The sequence below is a fragment of the Alexandromys fortis genome, unplaced genomic scaffold (genome assembly GCF_014885135.2).
Source record: "Alexandromys fortis isolate MF-2015 unplaced genomic scaffold, M_Fortis_MF-2015_v1.1 scaffold_84, whole genome shotgun sequence".
NCBI lineage: Eukaryota > Metazoa > Chordata > Mammalia > Rodentia > Cricetidae > Alexandromys > Alexandromys fortis.
Genome location: NW_026068017.1, coordinates 1,389,054 through 1,413,915, shown reverse-complemented (window position 1 = coordinate 1,413,915; position 24,862 = coordinate 1,389,054). Strand labels below are relative to the sequence as shown.

Here is a 24,862-nt window from a genome sequence, read left to right as displayed (position 1 = left end):
GGGCAGGGTACCCTGCCCTCTCTTAAGACGGGAGGGGGAGGGAGGAGGGTGAGTGGGAGAGTGGGAGGGGAATGGGAGGAGGGAGAAAGTGGAAATTTTTGAATGGAAAAATAAATAAAAAATAAAAAATTAACTAAAAAATATGAAATTATTCCTACTAGTCATTTGTTTTTATGAAATTAGTATTTTAAGATGTTGTGCTTCCTGTGCATGACGATCAGCCGTCCTGCCTGGACTCCAGGAGTTTCTCTTATGTGAAGTTCATCAAAAACCCTTTGATTATGGTGGGAAAATCACACTGACTCTCGACAACAAGATTCCTTCATTTGTTCTGTTAATCAGCAATGTCTAACTGTAAACATCACTGCTAAAGCACAAAACCTCACATGATGGATTGGGAGTGGGGAATACCGTATGGTATGGGCTGGACGATCCCCAATTCTGATTACTATTACGACACATGAAATATCATGCTCTGCTGCCAGTTTAACTATATGGAATAAGAAATAGTTACGTTCTTCACTTAAGCAAGCCCTTATTGTTTGTAATTCTTCCGAATTCTTCTTCAGTGTAACGTATTCCCTATTTCATGCTATGCACTAACTCTACACCCATACAAAATAGATCTACTTGGGTTGATTATATGTGGTTTGCCTCACAGAAAAAGCAGGTTATAGCCCCTCAAATGGTACGTATTCCTAAGCACTGCAAATTCCTAACCATTGCTGATGATAAGAGACTAATTCATTTTAATATAACATTTCCGGAGATGCCTACATGTAATAGAAAAAAGAGCGCCTGGTACGATACACTACTGGGAGGGCTGGAACTGGAATTGGGTTAGCCAATTCTGTTGATTTAGAAATGCTATCCCATAGTTAAAAACACTGGAGAAGATGCAGCTCAAGCAACTACCATTAGTGCCCAGAGGCTGCCCACCACGATCACTCCTCACAAACAAGCCCTGTCATATCAAAAACAGACATTATGCATTTTTAATGCAACCCAAATACAACACCATTGTAATATTCACTGGTGGATTTGTTAACTGGACCATATGTACCTTACAATATGAATATATACTTATACAAAAGGGAAATTCACTGTGATTATTAATGAGTAATAACCCTAAAACCTGGCACACCTTATTTCAAATTCCACCTACTGCACATATAGAGCAACAAACTGTTGTACAATGTACTCCTTTGACTTGTACCAGAACTCTTAGCTATACTTATCCTCAACACATTAAAATGTCATGTGCTTTCCATGTTTTACTTATTTACGTATACGATGTTTTCATGCAACCTCATATAGAGGGACAATATGTAGTTGAAGATAATGTAACTTTTTCTTTAGACCAATGTGAAGAGAAGGACAGAGGACCGCCGTGTTTTCTGCAACATTCTGTAAACCTATGTCCCCTTACTACATTTCCATTCTTTAACTTTTCTGTTTTATATGAAGTTGCTCCTTAATCTATTTGTGTTGCTTCTGCAAATAAGACTGATCTTCACGCCATTGGGTTGCTTTGCCCATTTTCTGACTATCTGCAGCAATTAGAATTGTTGTATCAGAACGGTGCTGAATATATTCAGTTCCAGAGATGGAGGAGGATATCTCCATGCATGGATACCAAACATTAACCAACTATTGGATGTTTTCTAAAATGAATCATTTGTATTGTTTTTTTGTTTGTTTGTTTTGTTTTGTTTTGTTTCAAGACAGGGTTTCTCTGTAGCTTTGGAGCCTGTCCTGGAACTAGTTCTTGTAGAACAGGTTGGTCTCGAACTCACAGAGATCCACCTGCCTCTGCCTCCCACAGAGTGCTGGGATTAAAGGCGTGTGCCACCACTGTCCTGCTTGTATTGTTCTTTTCAGTACCAAAAACCTCACGTAAACTGTGCATACTCCTTAACACAACCTTAGGACTGAATGTGAGGAGGGTAATTTTAAAATGGAGAGGCTTGTGTTAAGGCTCAGCACAGTCTAAGGCATGAACTGTAGACAACCCCTCTTCTCTGTTTTGAGAACCTGGCCAGTTCTCAGGATTTAGAACGAGGAGTGCTTTTTGTTTTAATTAAGATAGAGACCTGTTGATGAGCTTTGCATCCTTGACATCTGGCTAATGTCTGGGAGTGGACGCGCATACTGGACCAGGTGTTTGGACGATTGCCGATGACTGGGCAGTGAGCCCTCTGTGTTAATGAGGCTTAAAACCTTGCCTCAGAACGCCTCTAGCTGCCGCCGTCTCAACCCGGGAGAGACAGGCAGTCAGAAGAATGTACGCCCGTGCCCGCAATGCTGTACTGGTGACGCGTAAGGCCTGTTCCCGCGAGGTTTACTGGGGTACGTATTTCCGTGTTGTTCCGGTGCTGTGTACAGAACGCCTAGTGGTAAATTCCCGGGTGATGCCCCCTCTCTTGGGGGCTTCCCACTCTAGTCCTTTGTTCAATTCCTTGTAGAATAAATCTCTCTCTTTATTAAGTAATTTCATGGCTCGTGGAAGTTTTTTTCTCATGGATCGAATCAAAAATAAAAATCTGTGCACAGCTAAGTGGCTAAAATTATCTGCCCTTAACAATGAATTAAAAAAATCTCTGCACTGTAAAGGGAACACTAGGGCAACCTCTGGTTCTCTCAGCCCTTGCTGCCAAGAATGTAAAATATAACCTGTATGCTGAAAGTCAACTTGATGGGTTTCTTAGGAGGTTAAGAAATCTATCGTGAACACAGCCATTCTTCTCTTGTGTACTTTTTCTAAAGAGATGCAAGCCTGCATTCTCACACAAACCTCTGCATGACTGTTTTTGGCAGCTTATTTAGGACAGTCCCAAAGTGGAAGCAGCCCGGGCAGGGGAGTGGATGGATAAACAGGTATATCCGAGCAGGGTCTTTCCTGGCCATGAAAGCGGCACATACGCACAGACTGCAGCAACACCGAAGAGCCCTGAGCTGAGGGAAAAGGCCAGCCTCAAAGGGTCATATATGGTGTCCTTCCATTTATAGGATATGCCACAAGTGACAAAATTAAAGAGAGGCAAAACAGACCAGCGTTTGCCAGGGGTGAGGTTTGGAGGAGTTTATTACTAGCTTTTTTCTTTATTTTCTATGAAAAACAACTAGAGGGTGACTCTGTGGTGACCAATCAGTATTTTGCCTGATTGTGGTGACCAACACCCAAATCTATATGTGTAATGAAATTCTAAAATACCACACACACACTCACCGACTGCCTAGGTGACCCGTGAAGATGGTTCGCTACTCTCTTGACCCAGAAAACCCTACAAAATCATGCAAATCGAGAGGATCAAACCTTCGGGTTCACTTTAAGAACACCCGTGAAACGGCCCAGGCCATCAAGGGTATGCATATCCAAAAAGCCACCAAGTATCTGAAAGATGTCACTTTGAAGAAGCAGTGTGTGCCATTCCGACGGTACAATGGTGGAGTCGGTAGGTGCGCCCAGGCCAAACAGTGGGGCTGGACACAGGGTCGGTGGCCCAAAAAGAGTGCAGAATTTTTGCTGCACATGCTGAAAAATGCAGAGAGCAATGCTGAACTGAAGGGTTTAGATGTGGACTCTCTGGTCATTGAGCACATCCAGGTGAACAAAGCACCTAAGATGCGCCGACTAACTTACAGAGCTCATGGCCGGATTAACCCATACATGAGCTCCCCCTGCCACATCGAGATGATTCTCACTGAGAAGGAACAGATTGTTCCAAAGCCAGAAGAGGAGGTTGCACAGAAGAAAAAGATATCCCAGAAGAAACTGAAGAAACAAAAACTTCTGGCACGGGAATAAATTCAACATGAAATAAATGCAGATAAAAGTAAAAAAAAAAAAACCATCAAATCTTAGCATTTGATTCAACCAAATCAACCAAATTTAAGTTGTTGGTAGTATTTCATCAAAGTCAATTTTGGCTTTATCTTTAAATTAGTTTTAACTGATCCATGAAAACATAAAAAATCATATATACTTCTGGAGTGCCCTGTAAAGTTTTGATGCATGCATACAATGTATGATGTTTAAATAAAGCTTTATATATCTGTTCTTAAAAGTTTTTTTTAATTTCCTCTCAAAGGGGGACCAAAAATAGCTCTACCAAAATCAGACATAATTTTCAAAATCTAAAATATCTTCTTTAGTAAAATTAATGTATTTGTTGAATTTCTTAACAAATCGTTCCCAAAACTTCATTCATCCCAAAACTTCTTCACTGTGGGCAAGTGGGCTGTTAGCACGGGAGGTCTGGGAGAAGGTGTGTGGAACTCGGTGTATTATTTCTTCACTCTTTGTTGGACAAACTAAAATTAAAAGCTCAAATAGTGTTTTTGCATCTTCATGAATGAATAAGCTTCTGAATGATGAACACTTCTTAGGTTTTGTTTGTTTGTTTTTGGATTTTTTTCGAGACAGGGTTTCTCTGTAGCTTTTTTGGTTCCTGTCCTGGAACTAGCTGTTGTAGACCAGGCTGGCCTCTGCCTCCCCGAGTGCTGGGGCTGGGATTAAAGGCGCCCAGCCACTTCTTAGTTTATATAGATTGTGGCCTCCAAAGACACACCTGGGAGCGTAGCTGGTGAGTGGATCCTCCTGGGCTTCGGGTGTGCTATTTACACTAGCGTGTGCCTATTTGGGCGTGATAGCTTGAGTACTTCCATGGATGGGTTACTACAAGGACCGGCCATCTTATTACCTCTGGGCTTTAATTTGGGAATGCTCTTATCTGTAAACAAACTCTGGTTGTTTAAAAAGTTGTATATTGGATTCAAAGAGAGTATCGGTCATTTTTTCCAAGACTAGACCTACAACAGAAAGTGTTATGTGATTTGTAAGTCAGGTGGGGTCTGCTCCCGGCTGAGGATGGATGCTAAGCACCAACAGATCCTTCTTGTGCAGGACAGTGGCTGGGCTTCCCCCAGGCTGAGGAAGGACTCAGAGGGCAGGAGCAGAGGGGGCTTGTGGGAACTCCCAGACCTCTGAAAGAGCTTCTGCTGCTGTTGACAGACACCACACACGCTTCTCATCCCTCATCTGCTCTTAGCTTGAAAACGGTAGCGTTCGACTTGTGTACATAATCTTTCTGTGAGAAGATATGCATGGGCTGACAATAGAAGGCTTTAGTTAAATATGCTAATGGGCTCTTGTTTGGGTTTTTTTTTTTTTTTGGAGTTTTAGGGATCAAATTCCAGGCCTCCTGCTCAGCTCTGAGATGTCCTCCCAGCCATTAACAGAAGTTTTATGAGTTAAGTAGAATAGAAATACAAAATAATGAGAAAAGGATTAAATTACCACGCTCTTTAGAGTCCTTTGGGTACATTTTAAAAAGTAACATATCCAATTTATGTTTACTTGTTTTTCTATTTAAAATTTTTGTCTTTTTCTTTTTTCCCTTTCCTTTTCTTTCTTTCTTTTTTTCTTTCTTTATTTTTTGGCTTTTTTCGAGACAGGGTTTCTTTTTGTGACCCTGGCTGTCCTGGAACTTGCTCTATAGACCAGACTGGCCTAAAGCTCACAGAGATCAGCCTGCCACTGCCTTCCAAGTGCCGTGATTAAAGGCTTGCACCACCACGTCTGGTTGAGGCTACCCTGTCTCAAAAAAAATTTTTTAATCACATTATTTATTCACTTTACGTGACTGTAAGTGTGTGCATATGCGTTCAAGTGCATGTATGAAACATATGTGGAGGTCAGAGGACAACTTGTAGGAGTCAGTTCTCACCATATGGGTCCTGGGGATTGAAACTCAGGTCATTAAACTGAGCCATCTCATGGGTCCTTTTAAGTTTATTTTAACAGTTAAGTTAAAAAAAAATTTAAAAAGGTGTATCTGTATTAGTCATGATTCTCTGTTTGGACCAATAGGATAGAAAAATGTAAAGAATTTATAAACTTAGGTCTATGTTAGAAAACCATTTGTCTCATACCTGAGAGGCAGAGAACCTGCTAGACACTCAGTCCTTGAAGCTGGGTACCTCAGTAGCAGGAGTAGTCCCACAGTGGCTGACCCAACTGAAGTGGTTGACAATCTGGCAGTGGCTTGGGTCACCAGGCTGTGTGCCTCAGTTGTCCCAATCTGTGCTGAAATCATGAAAGATTCCTGGACAGCCACTGGTCCTTGGTCCTGCACATGCTGGTTCTGATGGCAGTAAAGAAATCAGCGGCCGCCACAGTAAAACAGCTGGGAGGCAAGAGGGGACACAACCGAGCAGAGCAAAAGGTGACGGTCGGCCATCCGCCACGCCCCACACACTTGGACTGGGGCTTCTGGCTCAGTCACGGCAGTCAGGACAGGGCTTCAGGGAGGCGCCCTACACAGGTGATTCTAATTTGTGGCAAACTGACTTTGAAAGCAACCATCCCAACACCCCTGGATTGCAATGTGACGTTTCCTTGTGTGTGTGTATTTCATCACAGTGAAACATTTATCTCCTCAAACATTTCTTTCTGGTAAAAACATCGTAGACTCTTGTAGCTTTTTGAAATCCATATTGCCTGTATCTAGACACCATCTGTGCAGCAGCATGCCAGACGGTGACTGCTAACTGTGCCTTCGTGCCATGAATGAATGGCTTCGTTCCTACCCAGCTTTACATTTAAATATTTACAGCCATGGGACAAGAGAGTCACTGCAATATGAAATCTTATGAAATAATATTAAACTAATACTTAAACTAAAATAACATTTTAGAAACAAAGCATTTTAGATGCTGTTGAACAAACACTGGAGAGGTATATAACTTTTTACTAAAATTATATTTGGCCATACACAAAGAAGTCCAAAGACCATGCTCTAACAAGGGAGTAGCCCCTTGAACATAGGGAGACATACAAAAGAAAGTTGGTAGAAACCAGAAATAATTCATGCCTGTAAGACATACACAGGTGTGTCCCGTTCCTGTAGGACGTGCACAGGTGTGCCCCGTGCCTGTAGGGTGTGCACAGGTGTGCCCCGTGCTCATGACCCAGCACTCAGTAGACTGGAAGGAGGTCTGAGAGTTTGAAGACAGCTGGGCTACCTAACAAGGCATTGCCAAAAACAGAAAGTGTATGACAAAAAGAGAAAGTTGGGATGCAGCCTAGCAGTGGACCGCTTGCCTGGTGTACACAAGGCCCTGGGCCCAGTCCCAAGCACTGAAAAGAAAGTTGGTTTATTAAAAAAGACAGTTGGCCAGGCAGTGGTGGCGTTCAACTTTAATCCCAGCACTTGGGAGGCAGAGACAGGTGTATCTCTGTGAGTTTGAGGCCAGCCTGGTCTACAGGGTGAATTCCAGGATAGCCAGGGCTATTTCACAGAGAAACCTGTCTCGAAGAAAAAAAAAAAAGTTAAGATAATGGTCCATGTCTGTAATCCAGCACTCAGGAGGCAGAGACAGGCAGATCTCCGTATGTTCAGAGTCAACTCTGGTCTACATAACAAGTTCAGGACAACCAGGGTTAGCCATAGAGAGACCCTTTCTCAACCAGGAAAAAGAAAAGAAAGAAAACTGGCAATAATGTTTTGCAAGAGCAGATAGTTTTGAAATATGCAATGACCAGTGTCAGAACAAATAGAGTATTTTAGGCTATTTGTGCATAGAGGTAAAAATAACGGAATCAGGGTCCATAAATGCATTCAAAGCTTACAAATACTTGACGAGAGAGTTTAGTGTGGTACCACTTTAAAGCTTAAATTATGTATTGTGTTACTGTAATTCTACATTAGAAGATAAACAAAAGTAGAGTATAAAGAATACAAAGATAAATAAACACCAAACTCAATCTAGTGTTAACCAGGTGGAGCCATGTGAACAGACCCGGACGTCTCAATAGTATCAAAAATGCTTTATTATTTTTAGTTGCATAGAGAGAGAGGCACATCAGACGGTCCTTTACCACTTTAAACTTTATCTTAAATACTAAATAATAAACGTGTGCAACATTATAAATGGGAATTGCATCTATTTTAAACTAAAAAAGTATTAATGGGGCTCACGGTAAAATGAAGGAAAAGTGTTTTAGAGAAATAATAGCTAATGGGACTGGAGAGATAGCTCAGTGGTTAGGAGCACTGTCTACTCTTCCAGAGGACCCAGGTTCAATTCCAGCACCCACATGGAGATTCACAATGGTCTGTAACTCCAGTTCCAAGGGATCTGATGCCCTCATCTGGTTTCCTTGGGCACTGTACCCATATGCTCTACAAACATGCATGCCAACAAAACACCCATACACATAAATAAAATTAATTTAAAATTATCTAACTAATGTCCCACTTACTATAAACTTAGTTATTTCCAGAACTATCCTTCCTCCAGCCTTCTGCTTTCCTCAGAAGGGGCTTACATGAGAGGGAGAGGCATGGCACTGAGGAACAAGCCTACAAGCCCAGCACTTGGGGAATGTGAGACTAAAGCTCGGGGCCAGCCTGACTACATAGAAAGATTCTATCTCAACGAATATAAAAGTCTTGGCAGGATGCCACACCTGTAATCCTAGCCCTTGAGAGGCAGAGGCAAGAGCATCAGGAGCTCAAAGTCAGCCTCAGAGACACAGCAAGTTTGAGGTCAGTCCATTTCAACAGACAAGCGAATAAGAGCAAGAGCAACGTGGGGTGGAAAGGTCATTCTGGGTGTCTTTAAGTCAAACAGGTTTCTTTGTATCACTATGCATATGATGATGTCCTAGTCAAAATGAGAACTTTTATTTCTTCCCTAAATTAATGCTGAGTCCAAAGTTTTGTGTCACTAAACAGTAATGGTGGCCTTGCTGAGTAATTCTGAAGCCACATTCCTTTGGGCTGAGTGAGGTATCAAATTCTGAATTCCTTTGGGCTGAGTGGAATGCAGTTCTCTAACATCACAGTGAGAGCATTAGCAATTCTCTTTCTGTCTGAAATAGTTTTTTTTAAGGTGGGGGGAGGAATAAAATCTCCTTCTAGCCTACAGAGGACATGTGCAGAAGATAGATGCACACACCCACACACAGACGCATACACACACATCGCTAAAAATAAAACAATTTTTAAGTCTTGAATTTATTACTGCCAGTTCTTTTTAAAAACTACTTATTCATTTTATATGTGTGTACATGTGTGTGCACGCACACATACATCGCAGCACGTGTGCGGAGGTCAGAGGACAACTCTCAGTAGTCAGTTCTCTCCTTCCCATGTGGCATCAGGGAATCAAATCCAGGCCATCGGGTTTGCATGGCAAGCACTTCCAAGAGCCACCTCACCAGGTTTTTTTTTTTTTTTATGGTATCATTATTAATGATCAAAAAGCACAGAAAATATAAATCCTAATTCACAGAAGAATGGATTAATGGCTGGGCACACAGTTGTATAAATGTATATCTTTTTAAATTTTTTAAGTTAAAAGAAAAGTACTTTGTGTATGTGTCCTTTGCCTGTGTGTGTATCTGCACCACATGCATGCAGTGCCCCTGGAGACCAGAGAGGGTGCTGGGCCCCTGGAACTGGAGTTAGAGATGGCTGTGAGTCATCATGTGGGCACTGGGAATCAATCCAGGTCCTCTGCAAGAGCAGGCAACGCTTTTAGCTTCCGAATCGTCTCTTCAGGCCCTAAATGAATATCTGACAGAAGTTAAAATGAACAATATGGAACTCTAGGTCCAAATGTGGACAGATCTCAAAAACTTAAAGCCAAAGGAAGAGGAAAAATGGAAGAGATACAAATATTTCCATTTTATTTACAAGAGGCTGAACATATACAAAAACAGTATTATATACGTAATAGGTCCAGACATATGTAATAATATTTTGAACCATATAGAAGGAATAATAAATTCCAAACATGGGGAGGAAGGGATGCTGAAATGAAGAATGTAAGAAGCTGTTACTTCTAATACTTTGTTTCTCAAGCTACAGGTGGATAAGTATTCTTTATGTTTTTATAATAATATTTTACTTATGTGAAATAAATGAGATGATAGCCCAAAACCAAAGTTTGTAGGAAGATCGTGTTTTATTTAAATTGGAGAGGAATCCGTGAAAATCATGTCTTTACTTAGCTAAATTAGAAGAAAACCATAAGGAGAAAGTGTCTCAAAAATCCCAGTTGCCATTTATAAGATATCAGTAGACACTCTAATTTTTCTAAATTTTAACCAAAAAGGATGATGGCCTATACATGACTATACAAGGGAAAATATCAAGAAGGAATTGCAACAGCAAGGGAATTATGCAAGCAGGAGGCAGGATTTCCCAGGAGGCTAAAATGGCCTTTCCTACCATAACTCTAAAAGGACGTTACATTGGCAGGTGCAGTGCACACCATCTCCCTGGGCGTGATGGATGGAGATGTCTCTGGAAGCGTGGGTGGAAGAGAAAAGGGAGGCAGCGTGGAGGAGCCCGGGACTACACATCTATCTGAGGATTCTGTGATTGTTCTTCCTGCCCACTCGGCTACTGCTGAGGTAAAATAGGCCAGCGTGGCCTGCATGGTGTCACTCGCTGTTCTCATCAGCGTCCTTTCATGCCCTGTCCCTAGAAGGGAAGATGGTGGTCCCTCTGACTGGTCAAGGCCTTCACCCAGGCAGCCCGTTCTCTCCTAGGACTGTGGCAGCTCAGATGGCCCCAGGAAGGACCCAGAGGAAGACAGGACAACAGATGACTCACCCTCCTACCCCACCCTTTCCTACTCGGCTCCAGAGGCTAGCTCTTGCAACAGGGCTTTCCAGAAGGCTCTTCCAGTGCTTGTTTACCTACACCCTTCAAAACAAAACACTATGACTTTGCAACTTCTCAGTTTAGAGACTGTTTGCTGACTTCCCCTGGTAAATTCCAAGGGTCTGGTTCTTGCATCTCTCCTCCCCTCCCGCTGCCTGATCCTTGCATCTGCCCTTCCTTCCCCCCTGCACCGTCTCAATATATGTTATCACCATTTTTGTTAAATTAATGCCCAGATTATTAGAACAATGACTTGTTGAGCCAAGCACTGTAATGTTGAGTACTTCCCCAGCCGTTTATATGTTTCCCTTAGTGTTAGGGCCATCCTCTACTCACTGCCGCCTGCTGCTTCCTGTTGAAAGAGCAAACACAAAGAAACCAGCAAGCACCCTCTAGTCTCCCGATTCTGTTCCGCCTTTTAGTAATTCTGGGCACACGTTGCATTTATTGGAACTTGGTTTCTTTTAGTCTCAAAGATTCCAAGACTTAAGTCAACTAACTTAGTCATTCTTACGTGCCTGGGCCTGTGGGTTCTTTCTCAAGAACAGGCACACACTGATATCACGGCAGATTTTGAGCACATATTCTGGGAGCGCCTAGACTTCTAAAGTGCCCCCCGTGACCAAGTGACATTCAATAAATAAGGAAACACGGAAGTCTAGAAAGGCTGAGGCCTCTAAAAAATGCCTAGTTGATTACACTGTCAGAATCGGAGTAGAGATTGGAGTACATACCTGACGGTGTAATTAAGTAGCAGTTTTAGTTTAGAGGACACATCAGTCAAGACGGCCTCAATGAAGGCGCTCTGAAAGCATCGCCGGGGACATTGTGGCTCAGTGGTAGAGTACTCTGTCAGCAACCAGTGTAGCCCTGAACAAAACAAAACGGATAAGTAAGTAAGTAGATAGATAGATAGATAGATAGATAGATAGATGATAGATAGATAGATAGATAGATAGATAGATAGATAGATAGATAGATAGATAGATAGACAGACAAACGAAAATGAAAACCTTCAATGGAGAGGTAGAAGGGTCTACCCAATGGCCTTGAAATGTCCTTGACGTTGGATTGAGATTGCAGACTGCCTGGAATGGGTGTGGATGGGTGACTCTGTCCTTTAGCTGGAAAAGCACTGAGAATGTGCGAGAGTCGACTTCCCACAGGAGTGGATGGGAAAGAAAGCACTGAGCGATGGAGCTTCTGGGTCTCGCCCATGCGGCTAATGACCAGGTTCCTCTCCTATACTTATTCTTGCCAACTATGCAGGAGCTGCCAGGACATTCTCTGATTTCAAGAACCAGCCAGGCCTGAAGCCTGCCCCAAACACAGTCACGGATATCCCCAGGATTGGATTCTACTGAGAGACTAGTCATTTGATGCAATTGCATGTGGTTTGAAAAACAAACTCCCACTCAGATGCGCTGTACTCAGGGAGACTGCAATCTATGATCATGTCTCCCCAAACACGGGCCCACTCTGACCACATGACCCTTCCACACAGCCGATGGGAGCGTGTGCAATTTCAACATGTAATTTTTGTCTGGGAAGGGGCGCTTCTCTGTCTTTACAGGGCTTCCCTTAGCCTAGCAATCCCTTGAAAGGAATAGGCCTTAAAAAGACTCCCCTCAAACCAGGCACGGTAATATTCCTTGAATGTGTTCTGTCCTTCATGGTCTCAGACAGCTTTCACACACACACACACACACACACACACACACACACACACACACACAAATCTCTCTTTCCCTTGTCAAATCAACGTGTTGAAGTATATATTATCATTTCTTCATGCCAACCCAGGGTTCCGGGCCCCAGGGAAGAGTACCACACGGCAGCCTGTCCAAATCATATCTCAGAGATTGGTTCCCTGTGCAAACCTTCACAAGCCTCCTCCCCTCCCCTGACCCACAGGCTGAACACAGGGTGACCGCAAGAAACTCCAGATGACCGCCATACTTCTGAGCGGGTAGCCGTGGCATCCTAGAAGGGAATTCTAAGTCCACAGCAGGGTGACTGCAACGTTTCTCTGGGGCTGGATTGAGGAGGGAGGACGGCTGCTTGGAGATGGACGTCAGAAGGATTCAGACATGCAAACCCCCAGCCAGGCTTCAAGTTGCAGCAGGAATGGGGATGGTTGTGTGCCAACCAGAATATGCCTTCATCTACACTCTGTCTAAAAATAGTAATGGCTCAGGAGCAGGCAGGGTGGGCAGAAAGAAATTTTGTTTTATCTGCAACATTCCCGTTCTTTAAAAAGAACATGTAGTCATACATACTTTCATAATTATAAGTTTTCTTTAAAAATCAAAAGAAAAATGGCTTTTGTTGCTGCTTTGAGAAACCTTGAGTTCTAGGGTGTTGTGTGGGTGGAGGAGATTCCTGACATACTATTTAATTATCTCAAACACATAGCCGTCCTCATCCATTCAGGTCAGCAGCATGTGACTGCCATCAATGCAAACCACAGCTAAGTCACTGCCTTCCAGGCCCAAGGCCTATGGGTCCCTTCTGGAACGCAGGCGATAGACCAGAATGGGCTTGGTGTTAGTCAGTTGTCCATCACTGTGCTAAAATGCCCAAGGTTAACAACATTCATGAAATAACAAGGTTCATTTGGCACAGGTTTTCAGACCCCTGAAATAGTCATTCGGTACCTTTGCATGGGCCTGTGGTAGCACATGGACTATTCTTTTCATGATACCAGGAGGTACTGAGGGAAACAAGCAGGGGCCAGGATTCCAATCCCCCTTTAATGACTTAATGTCCTCCCACGAGGCCCTAAGTCCTATATAACACCCAAACATTATTTCCCAGTAGTGCCCGGAGCTAGGGACCAAGCTTTCAGCATACAGGCTTTAGGGGGACATTCAACGCTCCTGGCACGCATGTCGCTTCTGGCACACGTATCGTTTCTGGCACGCATGCTGTTACCGACACGCATGTCGTTTGTGACATGTGTGTGGCCTTCTGGCACGCATGTCCTTTCTGCCCGCTCCTGACATGTGTGCCGCTTCTGACACACGTGCCGTTCCTGACGCGCATGTTCTTTCTAGCACGCGTGACATTCCTGACATGCATGTCGCTTCTGCCGCAGTGCTGTTCCCGGCACGTGTGTCCTGTCTAGCACACGTGACGCTCCTGACACGCATGTCACTTCTGGCATGTGTGCGGCTTTCAGCACTCATGTTGCTTTTGGCACACGTGTTGTTTCTGGCACACGTGCCGTTCTTGACACGCGCGTTCTTTCTAGCACGTGTGACATTCCTGGCACGCATGTCGCCTCCGACACATGTGCCGTTCTCAACACGTGTGTCCTTTCTAGCACACGTGCCGTTCCTGACACGTGTGTCACTTCTGACACAGTGCCGCTCCTGACACGCGTGTTCTTTCTGGCACGCTTGACGTTCTTGACACACGTGTCACTTCTGACACGTGTGACGCTCTCGACACGTGTGTCCTGTCTAGCACACGTGCCGCTCCTGACACGCGTGTCACTTCTGACACGTGTGACGCTCTCGACACGTGTGTCCTGTCTAGCACACGTGCCGCTCCTGACACGCGTGTCACTCCTGACACGTGTGCCGCTCTCGACACGTGTGTCCTTTCTAGCACTGTGACGCTCCTGGCACGCGTGTCACTCCTGGCACGTGTGCTGCTTCTGGCACGCGTGTTGCTTCTGGCACGCGTGTTGTTTCTGGCACACATGCCGTTCCTGACACGCGTGTCTCTTCTGGCACGCGTGTCACCTCCTGGCATGCTCCTTGTTCCTGACACGTGTGTCCCTTCCTCACATGGATGCAGTTTCTGATACACATGCCAAGTCTGGCAGGTGTGTCACTTCTGGCACGTGTGTCCGTTCCTGACACACATGCCGTCCCCTGACACACGTGCTGTTCCTGACACGCGTGTTGCTGATGGCGCGTGTGTCGCTTCTGGCATGTCTGTCCTTTGTGACACTCGTGCCGTTCCTGGCACACATGCCATCCCTGACACGTGTGTCACTCCTGGCACATGTGTCGTTTCTGGCACGCGTGTCACCTCCTGGCATGCGCCTCGTTCCTGACGTGTGTCCCTTCCTCACATGCATGCCGTTTCTGATACGCATGCCATGTCTGGCACGTGTGTGGCTTCTGGCATGTTTGCCGTTCCTGACAAGTTTGTTCTCAAGTCCCCTGCATCTGTGGTTTATTGGGGACAAACTGATATGAGCCAGACAAAAAGTACAAGGATAAAAGAAGTGAGTCCTCATCAGGTCATGTTCAGTGGCTTCCCTGGAAGGCCTGCTCTTTTTTTTTTTTTTAACAGAGGAGGAATTAATCTGGGGGAGAGGGGAAGTTGGGGAGAGGAGTGGAAGGAGTAGAGGGAGGGAACACTCAGTTGGGACATAATGTATGAGCAAAGAATAAAAGTTGAAAAGAAAAGAAAAAGAAATGGGTCTTGTATCAGGGACAGCAGAGGGCTCACTCTTGAAGTCCAGTTGGGATTTTGACAGGAAGGGAGGGCAGGAGCACAGGAGAAGCACTGAAGAAGGATGACATTGTAGGTGACAACCAACCAGAAACAGATCACTTCTAATTGCCCTTCCCATCCCTGCCACAGATTCCTGTCCTCATGGAGGCCGGTTCCCCTTATGTCTGCCTCTTTGACATCTCTCCCATCACCAGCCTTTCTGGAGGTATTTTGGCAGATCACAGTTTATCAGAGTTCCTTGGGGTTTTATTGTTCTTAACTGTCACAGACATCTGGAGAAAGACAGGAGTGGACAGCAAAGGTCAGAGGGACTTGCCCAACTGAGATCAAGATGCCAGCCTTGGTCTCTCTGAACTCTTGACTCAATTTTCCTGGTTAAAAACAAAAATTAGGGTGGGGGCTGGAGAGATGGCTCAGCAGTTAAGAGCATTGCCTGCTCTTCCAAAGGTCCTGAGCTCAATTCCCAGCAACCACATGGTGGCTCACAACCATCTGTAATGAGGTCTGGTGCCCTCTTCTGGCCTGCAGGCATACATACAGACAGAACATTGTGTACATAATAAATAAATAAATATTTTTAAAAATTAGGGTGAAATCCTGGGCTCTGGCAGTCCCACAGAGCTTTGCTCAGCCATGGTCCCAGCACTCCAGCTAAAGAGCTGAGTGAAGAGCAGGAGAGTTGGTTCAAGTGGCCCATACTGGGGAGAATAATAAATGAAGGGCCCAGTGGCCTTGCCTGGGTGATACCAACATGAGGCTTAGGTCAAAATAGAAGCAAGATATATATAACTAAATAGATACTATCAAAGTGCAGTCATCGTCTTAGACAGGGTTTCTATCACTGTGAAGAGACACCATAACTGTGGCAACTCTTATAAGGAAAACATTTAATTGAGGTGGCTCAGTTACAGTTCAGACGGTCAATCCACTATCATCATGGTGGGACATGGCAGCGTGCAGGCAGACATGGTGCTGGAGAAGTTGAGAGTTCTACATTTTATAGGCAACAAGAAACGGTCTGTCTCAGTGGGTGTAGCTTGAGCAAAGGAGATCTCAAAATCCAATCCCACAATGACACATTTTCTCCAACAAGGCCACACCTACTCTGACAAGGCCATACCCCCTTATAGTGCCACTTTCTTTGGAGGCCATTTTTTTTTCTTTCAAACTACAACCATTTTTGTCTCAGCTCCCGTCTTTCCTGCAAGGAGTTCCAACAAGTTTTCAGAGCTATGTGGCATCTTTTCCTGGAAGGCAAGTTACTCCTTCTGGCACCAGCCTTTCTCTTCCCCTGGCATGGGGTGTCCTGGTTGAATTTTATTTTATTTTATGTTTTTTGTTTGTTTGTTTGTTTTGGTGTGTTTTGGTTTGGTTTGGTTTTTAAAAACAGGGTTTCTCTGTAGCTTTGGAGCCTGTCCTGAAACTAGCTCTTGTAGACCAGACTGGCCTCGAACTTACAGAGATCTGCCTGCCTCTGCCTCCCAAGTGCTGGAATTAAAGGCATGCTCCACCACTGCCCAGCCTGGGTGGATTTTAATTCTTTGTGGTCCATTGTTAACAAGAGTCTGATGGCCAAAGGAAGGACCACAAGTGTCTCTTTATAATATCCTCTCTCCTACCAGGAAGATATCTCTCTCTCTCTCTCTTCTCTGTCTCTGTCTCTGTCTCTGTGTGTCTCTCTCTCTCTCACACACACACACACACACACACACACACCATACAAATCAACTGTCAAGCAGGGTCACCTGAATCAGATCAACCCAGTTCCAATCCCAACTCTGACACTCACGGACTTAGGTCCATGACCTTGAGAAACTTGGATCTCTCTGGGTCTCCTTTCCTATCAAAACGGTGAAGAATGGAGCCACTGATGTAGTCCCTGCCTAAAACCCCAACCCTGGCTAATATCCCCACGCACTGTCTCTCTCTCTCTTCTTTGGTACCTTAGTCATGGAGTCTGCCTGGAGACTGGGGCCCAGGCTGGGCTGTCTGTCCAATCCTATTTTCCTTCTCAGAGGGGCCTCCACAGGAATCCTCGGGGTCTGCTCATCGTGGCTCCAGATGGCAGGGTGAAGCCGTTGTGTTAGTGCAACTGTTTCTGTCTCCTGGGAAAACTCTAAGAAGTTGTCAGTGCAAAAAGCACAGCCCTCTGAGCCAAACATAAGTGACCAGTAACCATAACCCAGAAGCACAGATTCGTGCTGCCTGGAACAACGTGTTCTAGTGTGGAAACAATCTTGTGAGAGCTTAGTCATTTCAGAACAAAGTAGGTCATTTAATCAAGGCATTAACCCAAAACACCAAGTGTCGGTGACCACAGGCAGGTGGGTTACAGCAAAGTGGGGGAAGCTATGCTGTAGGTCTTGCGTGCTACCTGATGTCACCCTTAGCTTTTGAACTGGTGGAAGCTAGTGGCTGCTAAGAATATATTTTAAAGGTTTTACCTGCATGCCAAAAGGAAGTGAGGCCAGACATAAGGGTGGGTAATGAGTGGCTATTAAAAGGACTAATAATAAATAGCACAGGTAATTTGACCCTGGGTAGGCAACATTCTTTCTACGCTCACAAGTAGCTAAGCCATCATTGGGTTTTATGAAACCTCTAACACAGGTGTGGGCCCCTCCCCCACTAAACTTCAGTTTACAAACCTGAGGATGAGGGTGGATGACACACAGTAGAACAGGTTCCTTGGAGGAGGTATAGCCTTGTTGGAGGAAGTGTGTCAGGGTGGGGTTGGACTTTGAGGTCTCCTTTGCTCAAGCTGCACACAGTGAGACAGACCACTTCCTGTGGCCTGCACGACGTAAAACTCTCAGCTTCTTCAGCACCATGTCTGCCTGCATACCATCATGTCCCACCGTGACAGTAGACTGAACATCTGAACTGAGCTGAGAGTGGTGGAAGGGGGACAGGAGGGTAAGGGGGGCAGGTGTAGGGTGTGGGGAGAAGGGCTGGTGATGAGCAGTTCCCAGATCTTGTTCTCATATCCCCATGGCACCAGCCCTGCCGGCCACTCCTTTGTCTCTTCCCAGGCACTGCCCTTGGCCTGTTCTATGTGAGCTCGCCTGATGTTCTTCCGCTCAAGAGAGCTCTCCAGAGCTTACCCACTGGAACCCCAACATTCAGACTGGGTGTTTGCTTCATCTGGATGCCTCCATGCCTGACCCCTGAAGCCACCTCTTCTCCCACCCAAAGAAATTTGTCCAGAAGCATGGCAGGGATTCCTAAGATGCCTTCATGCTTATCCTGGCTCACCCCTTTACAACACAACGCTGTCCCCTGGGTTTCAAATGGAGTGACAATCGCAGTTGTCAGCGCTCAAGGACAAGAATGCATCTTGAGAAAGGTGTCAACCTGTGACATCAGAGCATGTTTAACAGTATCGGACAGTGTAGGTCAAGAGACACAGGACAAAGTGGAAGTGAGAGGCTGCTCCCAGGGGAACCTCTTTGCTGTGAACAGAAGCATCTCAGAGAGATCCCCTCCATAGTCAAGAGCTTCTAGCAGGTTTAAATCTCACCATCTGGAGCCTTCTTGTTACCAGATACACTCAGGTCCATAAACTGTCTTCCTAATTCACCTGGTGGGACTTAGAATCACCATGGAAACAAATATCTGGGCGTGTCTAGATTTGAGAGGTGGGAAGACCTATACGAAGTGTAAGCAGTACTGTCTCATGGGGGTTGGGAGGGCTGGACTGAATTTTTAAGAATGAAAGTCAGTTAAGTGCAAACATTCATCACTCTCAGATCTCATGGGTATGGTGTGGACATCTGAAGAGCCACCTCCTGCCCCTGCCTCGGTCCTGCCTGACCATGACTGGCTGTATCCCTGACTGTCGGCCATCAAACCGTCCTCACTTAAGTTCCTTTTGTCAGATATTTTGTTGCAACAATGAGACAGCAACTGGTACACCCAATTCCCTTGTTAGGAGCGGGGTGTGACAATGCACGCTTGTTAATCTCTACACTCAGGAGGTAGGGGTAGAAGGATCAGGAGTTCAAGGCCTAGAGCATGTTTCACAAGAGACCCTGACTTTTAAAAAAAAATTGACATAAATTAGTAGAAGAATCTGGATTTTTTCACAGTTTGGTCAATAAGAACTGAGAAGTCTAATCCTGTTCCGTGTCTGAGGCTGCCTTATAACTTACAGAAAGCCAGGAGACAAAGTCTAGAACCCATGTAAATTTAAGTACAGTACTGTGCTTTCCCGGGAAGGAAGAGGCCTGGGTTCCAAGCTGCCTCCATTCTCCATTACAGAGAGTATTTTTATTGAGTCTGAGCCAAGAAAAATGGGGTCTTAACAATTCCTCCATTTTTAGAGAGCACGCCTTCGGGTGTGTCCTGAGATGGAAACTCCCCTCAACGTCTTTGTCCCTAGGTCCCTTCCTATAATAAATAGGTGTATATTGAAACCTTTCACAACTTTCCTTGAGGGTCAGCTTCAAGCACTCTAATTTTGATGACAGTGTTATGGCTGAAGGGAGGGTCACAGTGTCTCTTTGGAACACCTCTTGACAGCCCAGGATCACAGTCACATTGTGACCTTGATGATACTGAAGTTACCAGGAGTCGCGAGGCCCAGGTTGGGCTGGGCTGTTTTGTTCCAGGCCCCTTTGGCATCCAGTTAGCACTGACTTCTGTTAACTACAGGTTTTGTGGTTACTGAACCAAATCATACAACGTACGGCAGGTTAACAGCCTCTCTGGGCTCTCAAACCTTAAGGCTGATGTTGAGGCAGCAACCGAGGCCTGCTGGGGACGTCTTTCCTGATTTAATCACCATGTGGATCCGTGTGACAGGTTTGTCCACTGTGACAGGTTTGTGTAAACAGCTCCTAACGGGACCACAGAGAGCTGGATTCTTTCCTCGGTGTGACACATACCTGTGAAACGTGACGTAAGGGAGGAACGGCTTCTGCTGGCCCCCAGTTTGAAGGGCAGAATGGTTACCTTGCCTTTGTGACTGGATTTAGAGTCACCTAGCAAATGAACCTTGGGCTTTGTGAGGGTGTTTCTAGAGGACTGACTGAGGCGGAAGATGTGACCAGCAGCTCATGCCCCTGCCACCATCCTTCCCCACTATGATGGACTGTACCCTCAAACTGTGAGCCCAAATTCTCCTTTCCTCCTTAAGTTGTCAAGTATTTTGTCACAAGGAGAAAGTAACTCATACAAAGGAACATTAATCTGTCATGGTGGGGAGAGACGGCAGTGACCGTGCAACATAGAGCCGAGAGCAGAAAGTGGTCAGACAGGAAGCAGGGCTGGCCTATGCCCTTCAAGACCACCCCCTCATTGACCTGTTTCCACTAGGCAGGCCCCACTCCCTGAAGGTGTCACAAGTTCCTAAGACAATTCGATAGCTGGGAATGAGTATTCAGACACTGTCTTCAGCAGACACTGTCACATTCAAAGGGGAATACAACTGGGTGGTGGTGGCGCACACTTTTAATCCCAGCATCAGGGAGGCAGAGGCAAGAGGATCTCTGTGAGTTCAAGTCTACAAAGAGAACTCCAAAACTACACAGAGAAACCCTCTTTCAAGAAACAAAATAACAAATACAATAAAAGGGTAGCACGTGTTCTTGTTCTTAGGGAACCAGGGTGTCAATTTGTTTATACTTCTAGGGTGTGGTGATTCAAGCTGGTTCAGAACAAACCAATTCTTCTTTCTGAATTGTCATTGTTTTTATTGTCAGTAGTAAACATTGTGATTTCTTGTTTATTTTTTCTCTTTTAAACATACTAAGGATTGAACCTAGGGCCTTGTTTATGCTAAGCAAGTGGTGTTCTATTGAGCTATTTGCCCAGCCCCAAACAGTTTGCTTATAGGTAAGGAGAATATATTCTAGAATGATAATAGGAAGTATAGTAACTTCTCAAACCAATAATAAAGCTCTCTGTTGTGATTATCAAATACTATGCATAATATTTAAAACATTTATTTTGAGCATGTGGAGGTCAGAGAACAACTCAAGGGAGTTGGTCTCTCCTCCCACCATGTAGGTCCCGGGGATTGAACTCAGGGTGTCAGGTTTAGTGGCAGATGCTTTACCCACTGAACCTGCCCTGTATATAATTTTGTGTTCTACAGAGACAGGGTTTCTCTGTAGCTTTGGAGCCTGTCCTGGAACTAGCTCTTGTAGACCAGGCTGGCCTCGAACTCACAGAGATCCGCCTGCCTCTGCCTCCCGAGTGCTGGGATTAAAGGTGTGTGCCACCACCTCCCAGCGTGTGTGATGTTTTTTGTTTATTGCTTATTTGGCATTTTAATACATGTATATAATGCAACTTGGTCATATTCACACACCTTCTTTCACCCTGCATTCACGCCAAGGTCAGCACAAACACAAGTGCCTCACTGCTGTGACATTCAAAAGCTGCCTCATCACTGGGCGACAGGACTTCTTCAGCTCGTTGTAGACTTATGTGGCTACTGTCTTACAGACAGGTCCACTGTTGTCAGAAATGTCAATATTTGGTGCATGGCTGTATTTGTGAATGTATCGGTTGTCACGGAGATATACTATTTTGTGGTTGTGTGTGTGTATGTGTGTGTGTAATAGAGACCAACCCCAAAGCCTCAAACATTCTAGGCAAGTGCCATACCACTATCTATCCCTCCCCAACCCCCTTTTATCATCTTTATTCATTTAATTACCGATGCCTTGCTTCTTCCTGCAGGTGGAAAAGAGAAAACAAACACAAGAAACCAGCAACTGTTCTGTATCCACTTGACTCCATTATGCCATATAAGAATTGGACATGGATTGCCTTTAACAGAATTTGGTTTCTTTGAGCTCCAAAGATTCAAAGACATGAGGTTAGCTAGTCTTGTCAGCCAACTCACTGGGGCTGTGGGTCCCTCCTTGAGAGCAAACATATCCTGACATGACAGCGATTTCGCATGCAACTTCTAGGAGCACCTGGACCCTAAGTCTCCCTGGAGCCCCAGTGTAACCAAGTCAGCCAGGAAACAGCTTCCGGGAGACTGAGATGACCCGGATCTGAGTACAGATCCCCCAGCACTGCAGCAATGGCAGAGGACTCACACCTTGGGTCATGTGGCCTGGGAACTTGTGCAGGTTGTTCAGTCCCTTGGACCTCGGTTTTGCCATTTAAGGATAGGATGACGAGGTCTTCTTGTAGTGCCTGTCACCTTGGGCTTATATTAGTGTTTGCCATCACTGTTTTTTGCAGAGGAGGACAAACTTAGGAGTTATCCATGGCCACTCCCAACACTTGCCCCAAAGCTTCTCTGCTGAGCAGCCAGCACCCTGCACGTCCCCTTCCCCCCAGTTCCTCACAGACCTTGTTTTCAGTCACCACAAACTGAAGCCCAAGCAGGGTGCAAGTGCAGGGGCTGCTTCTTCAGGATGCAGACTCAAGTTTAACACCACCGGGAGGATGGGACCAGACAGAGGCAGAGAGGAGGAGTGGTGTCACAGGTTGAGAAAGGGGTGGGGACCCAGATGGAATGAAACCAGTCAGAGAGGGAGGGGGAGGGAGGAAGGAGCCATTGTACAACCCAGGGGAGACCTGCCCGGTGACCCCCACCCTGGAGGTCACAGTAACAGTAGCTCAGGGACAGCACAGAATGGGAGGCATGGCAGGGCATGCTGCAGAGTGGCCTTCTGGGAGTGTCCAGCTGCAGGGACCTGGGAACCACCCCAAGCGGAGAATTCTGAAAGTCCCCTCCTCCCTGCTGCCGTGAGCCTGACTGAGGAAACACTTTCAGTTTTGTTTCCTTGTGTGCAGAAGAGGAAACTTCACAGAAATCCTCCCAGAGGAGTGGACTATGGAGGCTGACTCCCAGGTGTGCCAGAACTGGTAAGGAAACACTTTCCCCAGGGCTGGCCAGGGAGAGGGGTAGAGCAGAGAAAGCTGTTTCTGAAGTAAAGGGGATGACGGGCACACCAGACAGAAAGCCAGAGGGACTGGAACCCCTGGGGTGAGGAGCCCAAAACTAGATCTCTGCATAGAGTGGTCAGTGGTACCTCAGTGTCACTACACTCCCTCAGCACGGGTGTTTCAGGCTGGCAGGTCAGCCATGAAGTTAAGTAGCCAGGGACTTGTCCCTAACAGGGTATTCATACCTGTTGGAGCTTAGATCCCAGTGTGGGGGCCCTGGCAGCATCTGTGAGAGGGACCTTGAAAGGAACTTTGGGGTTATTTCTTCCATCCACCCGACAAAGGAGAACATGCAGGACAGAGCAGAGAGCAATGACCACACCTCCACTTACAGGGAGCCTGACTCCGAGCAGAACCCTCCTGTTGAAGTAACTGGGTTAAGCCTCCCCAGGATCTCCAGACTCTGGGAGAAGTGCTGAGTTTATAGGCAGGCAGAACAGAGAGGGCCAGCCAAGCAAGGGGATGTCACCCTGTGCAGTCATGGGGACAGCTTGATCAGGCTGACGGCAGTGAGGTTTTCCAGTCCTCCTGTGGCCATGGCCCAGGTGCTCAAGCCCTGGGGCACCTGCCTGGCCTTTTAGGGATGTAGTTCCAGTTTCCTTTCTCCTCAGCGGCTCAGTGGCTCAGCGGCTCAGGTAAGTGGGTGAAAGAGTCAGCATTTCTGGTGATGAGCTTATCAGAGAACACCCTGCTCTGGCAGACTCTCTGGGGTCTCAGCCCCTGTCTAGGTAGATTCCGGAGAGCCCCGGGACAGGAGACAGCTGGGTGGACTTTCGTTCCTAAAGGGCTGGTAAAACCTTTTGAGATTCTAAAAGTTGTCCCCTGGCGTAGGAAGTGCTGGCGCCGCAGGGTTGCCATGCCGACTGTTGTGTTAGTTTTCTTGTTGCCATGATGGCTTTACTGAGAGATAAGTGGAAACGGATAAGCTGTACCTTCCTCCCTCCCCAGCTCTGTGGAGGTGGGGGAGTACTGGACACTGAGCCTAGGGTATTGCAGAGCAGCCAGTCACTCTACAGAGTTATAGCCCCAGCTCTATTTTTACTTTACATTTTAAGAATCTCACTAAGTTGTCCAGGCTGATCTTGAACTCACTCTATAGCTTAGGTAGGCCTGGAACTAGCCATCCTCCTGTCTCAGTCTCATGAAAAGCTGGTAGTGCAAACCTGTGTCAACAGGCCCAACTGACTTGTCCATGTTTAAAGTAGACACTTTGACATACGTTACTTATCTGTGAAAGCATCCCACAACCTAGGAAATAAACCTATCAGCACTCTCGAAAGTTTTCCTGCTGCCCGGTTGCCCTGGTAACACCTTCCTACCACTCTTTTCCCACTTACTCTCCTGGGCAGCGCGGTACTTCGTAGACTGCCCTCACACTTATTTTATGACGGCGAATTTTTCTGCTTTTTCAGCAGCACAAGCAGGGCAGGAGGGCATCACCGGCATCACTGCTGCAGGCCTGGGAAGAGCATGCCCTAGGTATGCAGCAAGGCCTCCTGCTTTCTGCTAAGACAATGAGCCTTTCTTTCTCCCCCACTTTATCCTGAAGCAAAAGAAATGTGCCCTCTGCCCACTGCACCCTCCACGGGGCCTACTGCCTGAGCTTCCTGGTCGTTTGCCCGGAATGTGAGGAACCCGTCCCACGGTCAAAGATGAAGGAGCATATGGACACTGTGCACCAACAGGTGAGCAGGTGGCAATCAGGACATAGGTTTGGGGGTCAGTAGCTGGAATCCAGTCCTCCCTGGCCCTGTGGGTAACTCATTTAGCCCCACCAGTTTGGGGAAAGGTTTTTT

General features: G+C 45.9%; 2 protein-coding genes across 2 annotated transcripts in view; both read left to right on the top strand.

Annotated features, from left to right (window-relative positions):
* The first annotated feature begins 3,238 nt into the window (after positions 1-3,238).
* LOC126514123 (60S ribosomal protein L17-like) lies at positions 3,239-3,843 on the top strand. Its single transcript, XM_050162862.1, has one exon. The coding sequence runs from the start codon at positions 3,254-3,256 to the stop codon at positions 3,806-3,808; it is 555 nt and encodes a 184-aa protein (XP_050018819.1). The 5' UTR covers positions 3,239-3,253; the 3' UTR covers positions 3,809-3,843.
* An 18,939-nt stretch (positions 3,844-22,782) lies between these two features.
* Xaf1 (XIAP associated factor 1) overlaps positions 22,783-24,862 on the top strand; it is an 11,950-nt gene continuing 9,870 nt past the window's right edge. The window contains exons 1-2 of the mRNA XM_050162861.1: positions 22,783-22,985; positions 24,616-24,751. Of these exons, the coding sequence (XP_050018818.1) occupies positions 22,954-22,985; positions 24,616-24,751 (168 nt within the window). The 5' untranslated portion in view covers positions 22,783-22,953. The remainder of the gene's footprint in view (positions 22,986-24,615; positions 24,752-24,862) is intronic.